Source organism: Falco punctatus (assembly GCF_963210335.1).
Source record: "Falco punctatus genome assembly, chromosome: 4".
NCBI classification, from domain to species: Eukaryota; Metazoa; Chordata; class Aves; order Falconiformes; family Falconidae; genus Falco; species Falco punctatus.
Genome location: NC_137583.1, coordinates 58,249,000 through 58,262,396, shown reverse-complemented (window position 1 = coordinate 58,262,396; position 13,397 = coordinate 58,249,000). Strand labels below are relative to the sequence as shown.

Genomic DNA, 13,397 nt, shown 5'->3' with positions numbered 1-13,397 from the left:
ACACATTTTCTTAACCAACTTATGAAATTCATTAGACACTACTTATAAACTCACTTCATACATTTGTACGATTCTTCTTTTCTTACGTCTTTCTACAAGTATCATGAAATGTTCCACGGAACAAAGAAAAAGGAACAAACATTTAACTACAGAGCTCAAAATTCTCTTTAATATTCCCATTAAAGCTTAACTTGAAGATTACTGTAAAGGCAGTAACTGGACACTGAAAGCATCCTTCCTGGGAACAAAAATGTCAATTTCTGTGTGCAAATAACTATTTCAGTGCTAAAGAAACTACACAGGGCAGAGAAGCAGCCAGACACCAAGGTTCATACTCCAATACACAGAAAAGCTAGATTACCCGAAAAGATATTTCCAGATTTTCTCCTCCCCAGATGTCCATGCCACTATCATACTGTCCAAGTTCATTAAAGTAGTCACGATCCATGGCAAACAGGCCTCCAGCCATAGTAGGTGACCTAAAAAGGCACATTAAAAGAAAATTAACTTCTTTCAAAGAAAAAAACCAAGTAATTTTAGCTGAATCTGCTAGTGCCAAAGCTTGACTTTAGACAGACATAACACACACTAGAAATCATCAGATCACACTTTTAGTCTCAAAACGTTTTCAAAAGCCTATCTGTAAGTGGTATTTGTGTTCTTTCATAATTCCAATACCTATAAACAACATTTCACTGCACATAGTAAACTTGAGGAAAAGGCATAGGTCAGGGAAAGAGGAAAAAAGGGACTGTGTCTCTACTAAAAAAAAAAAAAAAAAAATAGTACTTAAAAACTTGTGCAAGTCCATCAAGCTTTCTACGGTGAAACTTAGGAGCTGCCTTTAATTAGATCTGTCTTTACCAGAAGCTATTTACCCTACAAATGTGTACATTGCACACAATGTGTTCTTCCACCTCTTAAATGGGCAAATTATACAGACCAGGCTTGACTGAACTGCAGAAAGAGCAGAAACCAGAACACACATTACTTTGCCATATTAAATTAGATCAAGAAACAAGGACCAAATTCAAATTATACAAGTCAGCAGGCTGGTAAAAGAAACACTACTCTGTCTCACAGATAGAATTTAAATACCAGGAGCAGCTTCATTTCATCACTGATATCAATAAACTGATTGCTGCAAGTCATTTACAGTTTCTATATTCACAGATGTTCTCTTCAGCATTTCCAAATTTTTCAACTTGCCTGTGTTACTAGAACAGTGCCCTATTTTGTAAAAATCCATATATGATCCCTATTGTCCAGGCTCTAGATTGAATTGCTAGTGTATCACAAAGTTATAATATAGGATGCCCTTCAGGAGTATTAAAAAAATAAATAATAATTTTTAAAAAAGTAAACCCACTACATATGATGGTTGGAACACACAGTGGGCTGGGAACAGGCTTTTTCTCATCCTTTTTTAATAAAAACCTGTGATGAAACCAAGCCTAAGCCTGGATTTCCTTGCTTGTTCTCACATAATTTTCTGCTACAGCTTCTGTCACTTTAAAACCTGGCTTGAAAGGTTGCTCTCAATTTTTCCATCCCTGACACCAAAATATTTCATTATGAAGGTCTCTAAAACATAAAATGTAAGACTTTCCATTTGATGGAAAGCCATTTTCAAAGGTTAATTGACAATCTAGCTTCTTTCTCAAAGCAGGCAGTGACCTCTAAGTAGCAAAAGTCACTCTCATATGCATAAAATGTAAACTTTTTATATGATTAGACTCCTTGTAACTATAAAGTTAGTTCTGTCTTTTCAATGTGAGTTTTTCCTAAAAGTGAGTTGAAGGAATGCAACAGTGTTGAACACAGCAAGACTTAACATTCAGGCATTCCCCTGACTAACTGTGAGAACAATTCTTAACAGAATCAGGATTTTAAGACATTCTAAGCTGGTTCCCCATTCAGATTTTCCAAGTCTGTCCTTTGCCTTCTACCTTCAGAAGCTGCCACACTGACACTTTCCAAACAAGCCAAACGGTTAAGTAACTTAAGAAGTTTCCTGGCTTCTCAGACCAAATCTTGGGATTGGTAGATGTGGAAACACTAACTGCAGAGCTGTCAGGCAACAGCAGAGAACTTTGCACTGGAGCTGCTTGCATCAGCCTAAAAACGCTCTTCATTTACAGTCCAAGAAAAGAGAATCAAAGAGAGATGAGACTGCCCAATTTCTGATTCACTTTCCAAGTCTTATAGAAGTACCACATCATCTGCAAGGAGTCAGTTTGTATAAAAGGTAGAGTTCTTCCACCTTAGAAACCTGAATTCTGTACTAAGATTGATACCTACAACTAGAAAAAGCACAATCAGCTTCTTGCCATTGCTCTGCTAGCACTGGCCCTTCTCATGAAGGGACAACTTCTATTCTCATGTCCAAAGCATATGTGTCTGCTACTAACAAAGAAAAAAAAAGTATTTACTGACATCATTTTATAACAGTTCTGTGTCCAGCAGAAACCAAATATTGCTAGTTCTGTCCAGGCACAACAGCCATGAATGGTTAAAAGATTAAGGAACGTAACTTCCAAGTCCTAGTGTTAAGCTTTACCAAGACTTTTGTTTCAGAATGATTCTCAAAAGACTGCAAAAACAATACAGGCAGGCTTCGAACAGACATTTTTAGGTATTTGCCACATTGTGCAAAGAGACAAGTCATATTGTAAAGATGGTTTTCACATCCATGTGTGTTCGTTTAGGAAGCATTATGCCAAAATAACTGCTTGTCTGATGAGAAATATAGATTAAATTCTAAAGCAAAAAAAATGTTGACATCGGAAATTACCATATGTTCTGATGTTCTCTCCCATCATCTAAGAGACCACCTTCCTATTACCACAAAAATTTATTTTCCCAATCTAGCAATTCTTTAGCATTTCATCACAGAAATTATAAAGCCTGTATCAGTGGGCTATGCAGGCTATTACTTGCACAAAGACAGTTATCAACATCATCATTAAGATCGACACACATCGACACACTGGAAACAACCATCAATGCATATAGCTCAGAAGTGAAATTATTGAAGAGATTTAATACAGGATAGCGTTAAGTTCCTTAAGACTTTTGCCTCTAGCAAAAGCTGCTGTTATATAAGCATTCTCTAGAAGTGTGCTTTCTTGAACTAATAAGATGTATCTAAATCATGATTAAATATGAAAAATTAAACTGAAATAGGTAATAGTAACCAAAACTATTTCTAAGTAAAATAAACAAGCCAGGTATTTGACAGGTTAGGCATCTGCTTCTAAAACTGCACAGCCAGAGAACACTCCATAACGCTTAAGAAGTGCCCCTGATCATCTGTACGTTACACAGAGCTTCACACCATGTAGGAGGAACCTTACTTGATTGGAGCAGTGGCTCCCTCGGGTCCTTCCAGTTCTGACAAAGGAACAAGATCCCACTTAAAGTGCAGGCCCCAGTTAAACCCTCCACGCACAACTGGGGAAGAGCTGTAGGTAAGCGTGTCAGCACTGATTATGTCAATCACAGGGCACACCACAGTCCTGCGATCTTCTCTGATGGGAGTCAGTAGAGGTTGTAACCACATCTCGTTCACCTCACAGTGACTGTCCAGGAATACCAGCACTTTCCCTACAGAGGCCAAAGCACACAAAACACAAAGATCCATGGTAACGTGAAACACACAAACACATATGCAATTATATCAGCAGCAGAGTATCAGCAGCATCCTCACCACCCTGTGCAACAGAGGGGAAAACACCATCTGCACTCGGAAGCGCTAACAAACCAGAGACTCCACAGGGATTAGTTCAGTCACAAAGGCAGAAGGTAGAGCCTGACTATTCACATTTAGTTATGAATCGCTCAAGCGGGCTGTTATTTGGATTTCTTTACAGTCATCAATTTTCTATTGAGATTCAGCAGAGCTACTGTACTTCAAATGAAATGTCACCAGACCAGCACTCTAAAAGTCAGGAGGTACATTGGTTCTAATGCAGAGCAGCTCCCACACCCAAGTTAGGCTACAGAGACCGCCAAAGATGACAGATATTCAGCCAGATGAATTATCCCCATGACAAAACTGATTTTGTCCGCTAACTGTAATTGCTTTGGGCTCACTTCGTATTACACTTCAGCATCCATCCAGTTATTGTTGCAGCTAGAATCTATGGATTTTAAACCAAGTCATTCTGATGAATTAATCTGCATACATCCATGACACAGGCCACAACATTTCAGTTCCTGAATATAGAGTAGCATAGAGCATGCCCTTATTTCATTAGCTCTAGAGTGACCGTGGATTCATACCAGTTTAAAAGGTAAGTGAATGCCCAAAATGAGCATAGCCAAATCTACCAGTATTAGATCAAGGAACACTTCAATCCCATCAGCTTACATGGGGATTATCTGCTATGATGAGAGAGAACAATTTGATCGCTGAGACACCTTCAGGCTCAGTTCGTCTGAAAAATCTGAACTTATGACACAATATAAAATTTATGTAACACTAGAATAATGTGGAAGAGATGGGAAAGAGCTTTAAAGAAAACAACCAAATAACAACTGAGCGCAGGAAAGCTCGGCAGAGGGATCTGCATAGGTTGAACTGATGGGCCAAGGCCAATTGTATGAAGGTCAACAAAGAGAAGTGCTGGGTCCTGCACTTGGCTCACAACAACCCCACACAACACTGCAGGCTTGGGGAACAGTGCCCAGCAGGAAAGGGCCTGGGGGTGCTGGTCAACAGCCAGCTGAACGTAAGCCAGCAGTATGTCCGGGTGGCCAAAAAGGCCAATGACATCCTGGCCTCTATCTGAAACAGAGTGGCCAGCTGGACTCGGGAAGCAATCGTCCCACTGTTACCCACCACTGGTATGGCCACACTTCAAATACTGTGTTCAGTTTCGGGCCACTTACTTCAAGAGGGACACTGAGGTCCTGGAGCATGTCCAAAGAATGGCAATGCAGCTGGTAAAGGGTCTGCAGCACAAGCCTTATGAGGAGCAGCTGAGGGAACTGGAGTGGTTTAGTCTGGAGAAAAAGTGGCTCAGGGAGACCTTATTGCTCTCTACAGCTACCTGAAAGGAGGGTGTAGGCAGGTGGGGTCTGTCTCTTCCCACATAACAAGCGATAGGACAAGAGGAAATGGCCTCAAAGTTGAACCAAGGGAGGTTTATATTGGATATTTGGAAAAATTTCTTCACTGAAAGGGTGGTCAGGCATTGGAAAGGCTGCCCAGGGAGGTGGTGGAATCACCATCTCTAGAGGTGTTCAAAAAATACGTAGATGTGGTACTTAGGGACATGGTTTAGTGGTGAAGTTGGCAGTCCTGGGTTAACAGTTGGACTTGGAAAAGACCTTTAAGATCACCAACCTAAATGACTCTATGAAAATAACTTCGAAACAAAGAAATATAATGAGACACCCATTAAGAACAGACAGTATTTGATGGGGGGGGGGGGGGGGGGGGAGGGGGGAAGACTCCTGCAGTGTAGAAGAGCAATAAAATCAGCTACAATTGCACTAACTAACGAATCCTAGCACAGACTGGAAAGCGCAAGCACAATTTTCTCTCTAGATTATGCCATTACAATGTTAATGAGTAAACAACAATTACGAGACTTCGTCTGCCACTCAAAATTATTTGGGTAAGTAGCACAGACTTTCTCAGACACCAAAGAATTTAACCGAAAGCATATTATGGTAAAAAGTGTACATAAAGCACCAAATAGCCAAATTAACACTCACTGCAACAACAGAAAAGCTTGTACGAGAAATATTACAACTGGATTGGCAAATTAGAAACCGGATTCGTGTACCTTACTAAAGAAACTGATTGCCCTTCTAGAGCAACAGTTTTTACGTGAAACACGCAGAAAATATTCTGTGACGACAATACATAGCACAGATGGAGATGTTCCTGAGGCATTCTTTCAGGGCAGCAATACGGAAAATTCTATATTGCCTCACTAAATTTTGTCAAATACTGGCTTTGTTTTACTATTTCACTGACCTACTCTAAAAAATTAACTCATTTTATCAAAAGCAAACTTCCACAGGAATAAAAAAAAATACAAATCAACAGTTTAGATAACGTTTAAAAGACACTCAAATTTGGCTCCAAATTTGCAAAGTCATTGCTTGGGTGACTTGAAAAAATATCTGCTCCCTCTTACACAGCATAGATTTCCTAAAGTTAATTACAAACTATAAAAACAGTGAATGTATTATATCTACTCTCTAGTCACCTATAAGCAAGCACCAAGCCCTCCTTGCTTCCTTCTCATTGAGTAAAGAAAAATCTCAAGTGAGAACTAATTCAGTAAAACTATGAAGAAATACTGGAGAAAGCTTTATAAAGACCATGGTCACCATCAACTGCATAATATAAACATTTAAATACGCAGATAATGCTCATTAAGGTCTCCAATTGTCATGATACAAGTATCACTGAAGATACTGTGTAGTTGTTGCAACATAGGTTAATATAACAGCCAAAGATCAATGCAATTAACTGCCTTCAAAGTCACTGAAATTCTAAAAGAACTGTTAAAATGCCTCTCACCTAAGATAGCATTACCCCGAATCTTTCTTCCCCTGCACTAAGCCATGTAGATTAGAACATGGCACAACATGCAGAGCCCCTACAGTGGGCTGCGGCAATCACAAGTCAAACATTTAACATCTGCAGGAGCTGTGCGCTTCAAAAAGAAGTCACCCAATCAACATATGTTCAAAGTATGCAAGGAAAAGAGAAACAAGAAGGTATACCTGTGGCATGAGAGGCTCCAATCATTCTTCCTCGAATCAAGCCTTCCCGCTTCTCATTTCTTACCAATTTTGTGGTTTTGGGAAGCTGAGTTTTAGCATAGTCATCCAAGTCTTTTTTCAAGTCAGCTGAGAAAAGACAAACACAAGTTCAACAACAGGATAGAAACTGTAAAAGCTTTGTTTAAACTCCCAAGATGTTCAACTCAAAAAGGGCCAAAAACTTGATCAAAAAGCTACCCCAATACAGCACGGCTTCAAACCAAGAGTACCAAAAGGACAGCCAGTTATCCCACATGCTACACCTGCTCTCCAATTTCTGTAGCCTTTTTTTGTTGTTTTCTTCCATATTTTCTTATTAACTGCTTCACTTTTTCCTGCTGCATTGCAGAAACCCACACGGACAAAGCAGGTACATACCCTGCATTGAAGAGGACAATGAACCATATAACTGGGCTTCCCACCCGCTGCACTCCTGCCGATAAGCAATTCCTTGCATTTTCTCAACTAACTTTTTATGCACTGCCACTATTTTAGGTTTTATACTTAGCCTTGGTTTCCTGAATATAAACTGGATTATTATCTCTTTGTTCTGTTTGCAAAGCCTTTAGTACAACACAGCTGAAGTTAACTGGAACTACTAGGCTCTATACTAGAAGAAATTACTGCTGCTAAAAAACTAAAAGGACTGTATAAAGAAATAGTATTTCCAAATTCTTCTCATGGTGACTGCCATTTGCAGCAGAAGTAACGAAAGCTCTTTTATGCAGGCAAGTGATTTAAATTACTATGTTCCATACACTAAAACAAATGCTGACATCTTTAAAGAAGCATGAAGACACCTTTCATTATCTGTACATGCTTCACTGATATAACAGCGATACGAAGTACAGCTCACTCACAGGTGGTTGCTTTTCTAAAATCCAAAAGGATCAAAGACACTGCTGGCAAGCATGTGCTTTTGACAGAGAGCAAAGTTCGCTGCAGTCTATAGGCACTACTGCAACTTAACTAACATCAATGGCAATTTTAAGAGTAACAGTTTTTTTTTCATCCAAGGACAGTGGTTTCTAACTTTAAAGTAGGACCACTGAGGAGAAAATGGACAATGAAGACTAAAGTAATGGAAAAAACATAAGTTAATAAGCTTATGAATAAATGAAAAGAAATATAAAATGAGGAAGGAAAACATAAAAGCCAGCTGAGACTGAACAGAGAACCTCGGTATAGAGGGGCAGACAGACTTTCAACAGAGGATATGCTGGAATAAATATTATTCTGATGAATGTCAGTTCCAACATTAAAATTGCTGTTAACAAGATTAATTGCCAAAGGAATATATGTGTTTTAGGAGGTACAAGATCTTTCAGGCAAGAAGAATGAAAAGGAGATTCCCAGAAACAACTCCAAATGTTAAGATCTCAGCATTAGCACTGCAAGGCAGCATCACGGATCAAGAATGAGAAGGTACCACATAGCAAATACAATGCTGGAGAATATTCTAGGACAAAGAAAACGTCTCTGAAGAGATGCAGACAGGATTTATTTACATCACAGGAATTCTCTCCCCTGGTCTTGAATGTGACATCATATGCCAAAGACAATAGGAAATACCTTTTTAGAGAAAGCCTCCTAGAAAGCTGATGAAATAAGTCATCTCTAGGATGCTACCCAAATGAGACACCCAAGTAATCAAGACAGAAGGATTTGCAAACCTAAAATAAGCAAGTGCTTGAATCATTCTTCACCTGATGTATCAAAGCAAGGGGAAGAGTGTGTAGCAGCAGAAAACAAAGGGCTAGTACAAAGCAGAAAAGGTCAGTTGTCAAACTCGGCACTTAATGCAGATAAGGCTGCATGAAAGGACATACAATACAAGAGAAAAGTTTTGCATGTGCAAACTTCTGAAAACAGCAGAAGGCAAAAACCCCCCAAAAAAGCCATGTCCACACTGATGGCTAAACCAGGCCTACAACATGACCTTGAGCAGCAGAATATAAGATCCAGTAGTAAGTACCTAATGGCTAACAAGCTCTCAGAGTACAGCTCTGACCCAGACAAATGACCACTCTGCTAGAAACTGCCCAGTCATTGCCTGGGACTGAGTATATCATGGACCATTCTCAATAGGCACTTTAGTCTCAGACACCTTTTGGTGCTTTCATTGTTAATGGGTTTTTGTGTCGGCTTCACATGCACTGGGAATACTGATTTCTTTTAAAAGACATAATCCAATAAATTCCTTCAATAGTCTGCCTGAGAAATTTTGCTCCAAGGAGAGAATTGCCCCCTTTTAGCCAGTAGACAGTCTCCAAAAATTACTTTAGCCATTATCTTGCTCCATATCTATGTAAAAAAGGCTTCTTCAAAGAAGAAAAAAAATCTAGGATGGTGAGTCAGGGGTGTTATTATTTCAAAGTACTAAGTTGCAGACTGTTTGCTCCTTTTCAGTTCTTCAGTCTCTTCTGTGTAGAGGAATGCCTCCAGTAACAGCCTTCAAAATATCCTGTATGCTGTTCCATAACAGGTAAAGCCTAAATCAGGGAAAAAGAGGTTATACTAGAAAAAGAAATCCTGTCTTGCAGCAAAAGAAAAGAAAAAAATGTAACAGTGGGCTCAGCTGAGCCATGGAAATGCCTGCTTTAGCTAGTAAGACTGTTGATGATTGAGTGTAAGAAGCTTTTTGACGCAAAACTAGATGCAAAGACTCAAACTTTATGCAAGAGCACTGATGTGTAGCACAGCTCCTATATTTAAAGCTGAAGAAATAGGCTGTATTTCATCTAAGATACCATTTCAGGAAGTATGTAAGGAAAATTAATTAAAAAAAAATAAAAAGATCAGAGGCGTAAAGATTAAGCAATTTCCCCAAGCTCATATGAGATTCATGCCACAGCCAAAGTCTGTTTCCTCAGTCACCAAACCAACTTTGACTTTCCTCAGTTGTAAAATTCCATTTGGTAAAATTAAGCAGCAGCACAAACATCAGTAGTATCATCATCAAGAGCAGTAATTCTCTGTATTAGTAACATCTCCTCCCATCTTTGGCTTCAAAACATGTTCATTTGAAGTCAGAAAGGCAAAAGTAGCAACCTGAATGTTTTGAACCTAATTTGGCCTTCAAATTAGCAACAGGCCGGAAGAGTGCTGGTATTACTGCCTAAACACAGGCACTAACCAAATACATTACCATATTCAAAAGACTGAGTTTTGAAGTCAGCTTAGTTCTGAATGCGAAGGTTAAAAAACTTTAAAACAACAAATTGCACAAGACTTTGTAGCAAAGAGTGGTATTGCTTCCAAAACACAAAGCAATAAAACAAGCTTTTAAATATTACACATTCCTATCAACAAGGGACAGTGTTTGATCTTTGTTTTCTCCTGTATCTTAACATTTGATCTGACCTCAGAGAAATGAACTAGCTGCATAGGAAGAGAATTTCATTCTACATTATACATATCTAATCAGTCTTAGAGCAAGTGAGACCTTAACCCAGAAACCAAACGATGAGACCAAGGGAGCTAATTATATGTGCTAAAAATATATAATCTAAAATTAATTTTAAAAATGCAAACAGTTGTGGACTTGCACAGAGACAACCAGGGAACTTGCACAGTCCTGCTGGCAAGTACTGCTACGCTAACACATTCCTCAACAGGCATTTTGCTTTTGAAGGGCCAAAACGGTTGAATCGCGTGTCTGTTGTTACCTTGTCCATCATTCGAGAGAAACATGCCGAAGCATCAATCTTTCAACAAGAACAAAGCAACTCTGCAAGCTCTACCTCTCCAGGGCCCCTCCCAGACTGAGGGAGCAGAGGCTGCTCCACTGAGAGCCAGGGACGGCTGCTCCCAGGGTGGCCACAAGAGGCTGTGCGAGAGCCACGCAGAGCCTCCCAGTGAAAGCTGAGCTCCGATCCCAGCAGCCACAGGTCTGAAACGCTGAGCAAGTACAAAACACTGACACACAGTTTCCATAGTGCCACATCAACTTAGCTGCAAGATCGCTGGTGAGACTACGTGCATTCAGTTCCTTTCAGGTGCATTCACAGTTAATATTGGCCCACAGAGTTTATTGTAAGATCAGTGTAATCTGCTCTGAGCACCAGAACAGCCCAAGCAGAGTACTGTTAAAAACAGCTGCACTATGAACAACTGCTTAATTATCCCCTCCACAAATATACACCCCTCGCTATTAGCTTTGAAACCTGTTCTTGTATTCCGAAGTCCGTATTATACAAAGTTCATCAGTAAAATGGCACCAGCATCAAAGGAGATGTCACCTTGGGCTTCTCAGAACATCATGCATCTCTACTGGCTGGCACGTTTTGGAGACTGACTGTAGTACAAGTTGGTTTTGCATAATGGTCTCCACATGTTTATTCTGACCAGTCAGTAAAGCACAGGAAAAGAGAGGAAGGTCAAGTGTAAGCACTGAACAAAATATTCCTGAAAGGTTCCCTCACCCAATTCACTGTTGTCATCCACCAAAATAATCTCATGAAGAAGGTGCGCAGGAGTGCGATCCAGGACACTATGTACTGTGCGAAGCAGGGCAGAAAGCGCTTCATTGTAGAAACAGATAACAACACTGGCAGATGGCAGATCAGAAGGGTAGGACTTCTCTCTACATCTGCAAGCAGAAACATAGTAGTTACCACTTTATTTTCAGTGATATTTCCAAAGGGCTAAGTCACTGCTGAAACTTCATAAGTAACAAGCAAACATTAAATGTGTAGGAAGAACCCCTAACTTGAACATTAAGAGTCCAGGCATAACACCTATATAGCAGGGCTCAGCATAGTAAGTTACTCTCCACATAATACAGACTTATAATTAACATTGCTACTTGTTAGAAACCAGAGGATATCATGGAGTGGGGTGGGAGTAAGAACCACGGATCCTTAAAACATAAACAAGAGAAAACACTAAGAGCTTGTTTAAGCTGTCAAAACACTGTCTAGTACCCTTGGATAGCTCAGACACATACAGGAATGGCAAGTATGACATGAGGCCTACAAAAAAACCCACAACTTCATTGGCCAGCTGCTGGAGACTAGGTTGGATATCCCAGAATACCTCCAGTGGTGCTAAATACCTATTTAGACAATGAAGACTGGGATCCAGCCTGCAGATTAAGACAATTAAGTCTAGTCACTGCTGTCAGTGAAGTCTAGATAGTATTTAGCTCACCCTAAGGCTAAGTGTATTTTGTCAGCTGAAGAGCTCTGCATGCTTCATTAACTGCATTGACTGGATCTCTGCTAATTATAATAAAAGCAGAGACAACTGACTAACATGCAGTTACTTAAGTTTAAGCATCTTAATCTGCAAGCTGAATCCCACTCAAAGCAGAAGATCATTCTTTCTTTCTCCTTATTTTCAGATTTTGTTCATACATTTAGAAGGGCACAGTGTCACAGATTAATGCCATATGAAGATGCCAGGCATGAGGAAATCCAATAAAAATATGAAATTATAAATGAAAACCTAGAAGTATACAAGAAAAGTCTTGATTGACTTGGAATGAACTCAGCTCTTGGGGCGAGACATTTCAGCAAGTACGATTCATTACACTTACCCAAAGCAGAGAAACCACTAGAAAAATGAATTGAAAAATAAATAGACCTGCATTTAATGTTGGGTTTTTTTAATTGTTGTTACAGCAACGTGTTTCTTCCCCTAGATCCATTCAGACAGATTATAGAAAAATATCTGCTTTTTGCAGGGCAATCCAGATACCAAGCAAAGACTTCAAGTGAGAAGCAGAGCATTTTGTCATCAGTCATTCTTCTATTTCATCCTCTGTAGGCTTACAACAAATGTGAAATAATACAGAAGGTAAAAGCCTTTCATTAACTTGGGCACTGGAACATCTAATGTCCATCTTGACCCAGGAAGCTACAGACCAATCAGTCTCACCTCTGTGCTCAGCAACATAATGGAGCAGATCCTCCTGGAAACTATACTAAGGCACGTGGAAAATAAGCAGGTGATTGGTGACAGCCAACATGGATTCACTCAGGGCAAGCCATGCCTGACAAATTTGGTGTCCTCCTATAACGGGCTTACAGCATTGACGGAGCAGGGAAGAGTGATGTCGCCCACCTGGACTCGTGCAGAGCTTTTGACACTGTCGCACATAACATCCTTGTTTCCAAAGTGGAGGCACATGGATTTGATGGTTGGAACACTTGGTGGACAAGGAACTGGCTGGATGGTCACACTCAAGGAGTTGCAATCAATGGTTCAATATCCACGTGTAGACTGGTGACAAATGGCATCCCTCAGGGGTCTGTACTGGGACTGCTGCTGTTCAACATCTTTGTCAGAGACATGGACAGTGGGATCGAGCGCACCCTCAGCAAGTTCGCTGGTGACACCAAGCTGTGTGCAGCAATCAACATGCTGGAGGGAAGGGATGCTGTCCAGAGGGACCTTGACAAGCTTGAGAGGTGGGCCTGTGCAAATCTTCTGAAGTTCAACAAGGCCAAGTGCAAGGTCCTGCCCGTGGGTTGGGACAACCCCCAGAATTAATACAGGCTGGGTGAAGAACGGATCGAGAGCAGCCCTGAGGAGAAGGACTTGGGGATGCTGTTGGACAAAAAGCTTAACATGGCCCAACAATGTGCACCTGTAGCTCAGAAAGCCAA

At 40.2% G+C, this 13,397-nt stretch overlaps 1 protein-coding gene across 3 annotated transcripts in view; it reads right to left on the bottom strand.

Annotated features, from left to right (window-relative positions):
• GALNT11 (polypeptide N-acetylgalactosaminyltransferase 11) overlaps positions 1–13,397 on the bottom strand; it is a 56,589-nt gene that overhangs the window by 20,878 nt on the left and 22,314 nt on the right. For 2 of the 3 annotated variants that reach the window (XM_080386944.1, XM_080386945.1), the window contains exons 4-7: positions 11,211–11,377; positions 6,748–6,873; positions 3,357–3,606; positions 362–479 (exon numbers count right to left, since the gene is read on the bottom strand). In XM_080386944.1, coding sequence (XP_080243070.1) covers positions 362–479; positions 3,357–3,606; positions 6,748–6,873; positions 11,211–11,377 — 661 coding nt within the window. The remainder of the gene's footprint in view (positions 1–361; positions 480–3,356; positions 3,607–6,747; positions 6,874–11,210; positions 11,378–13,397) is intronic. The other variant, XR_013928034.1, reaches the window with a different exon arrangement.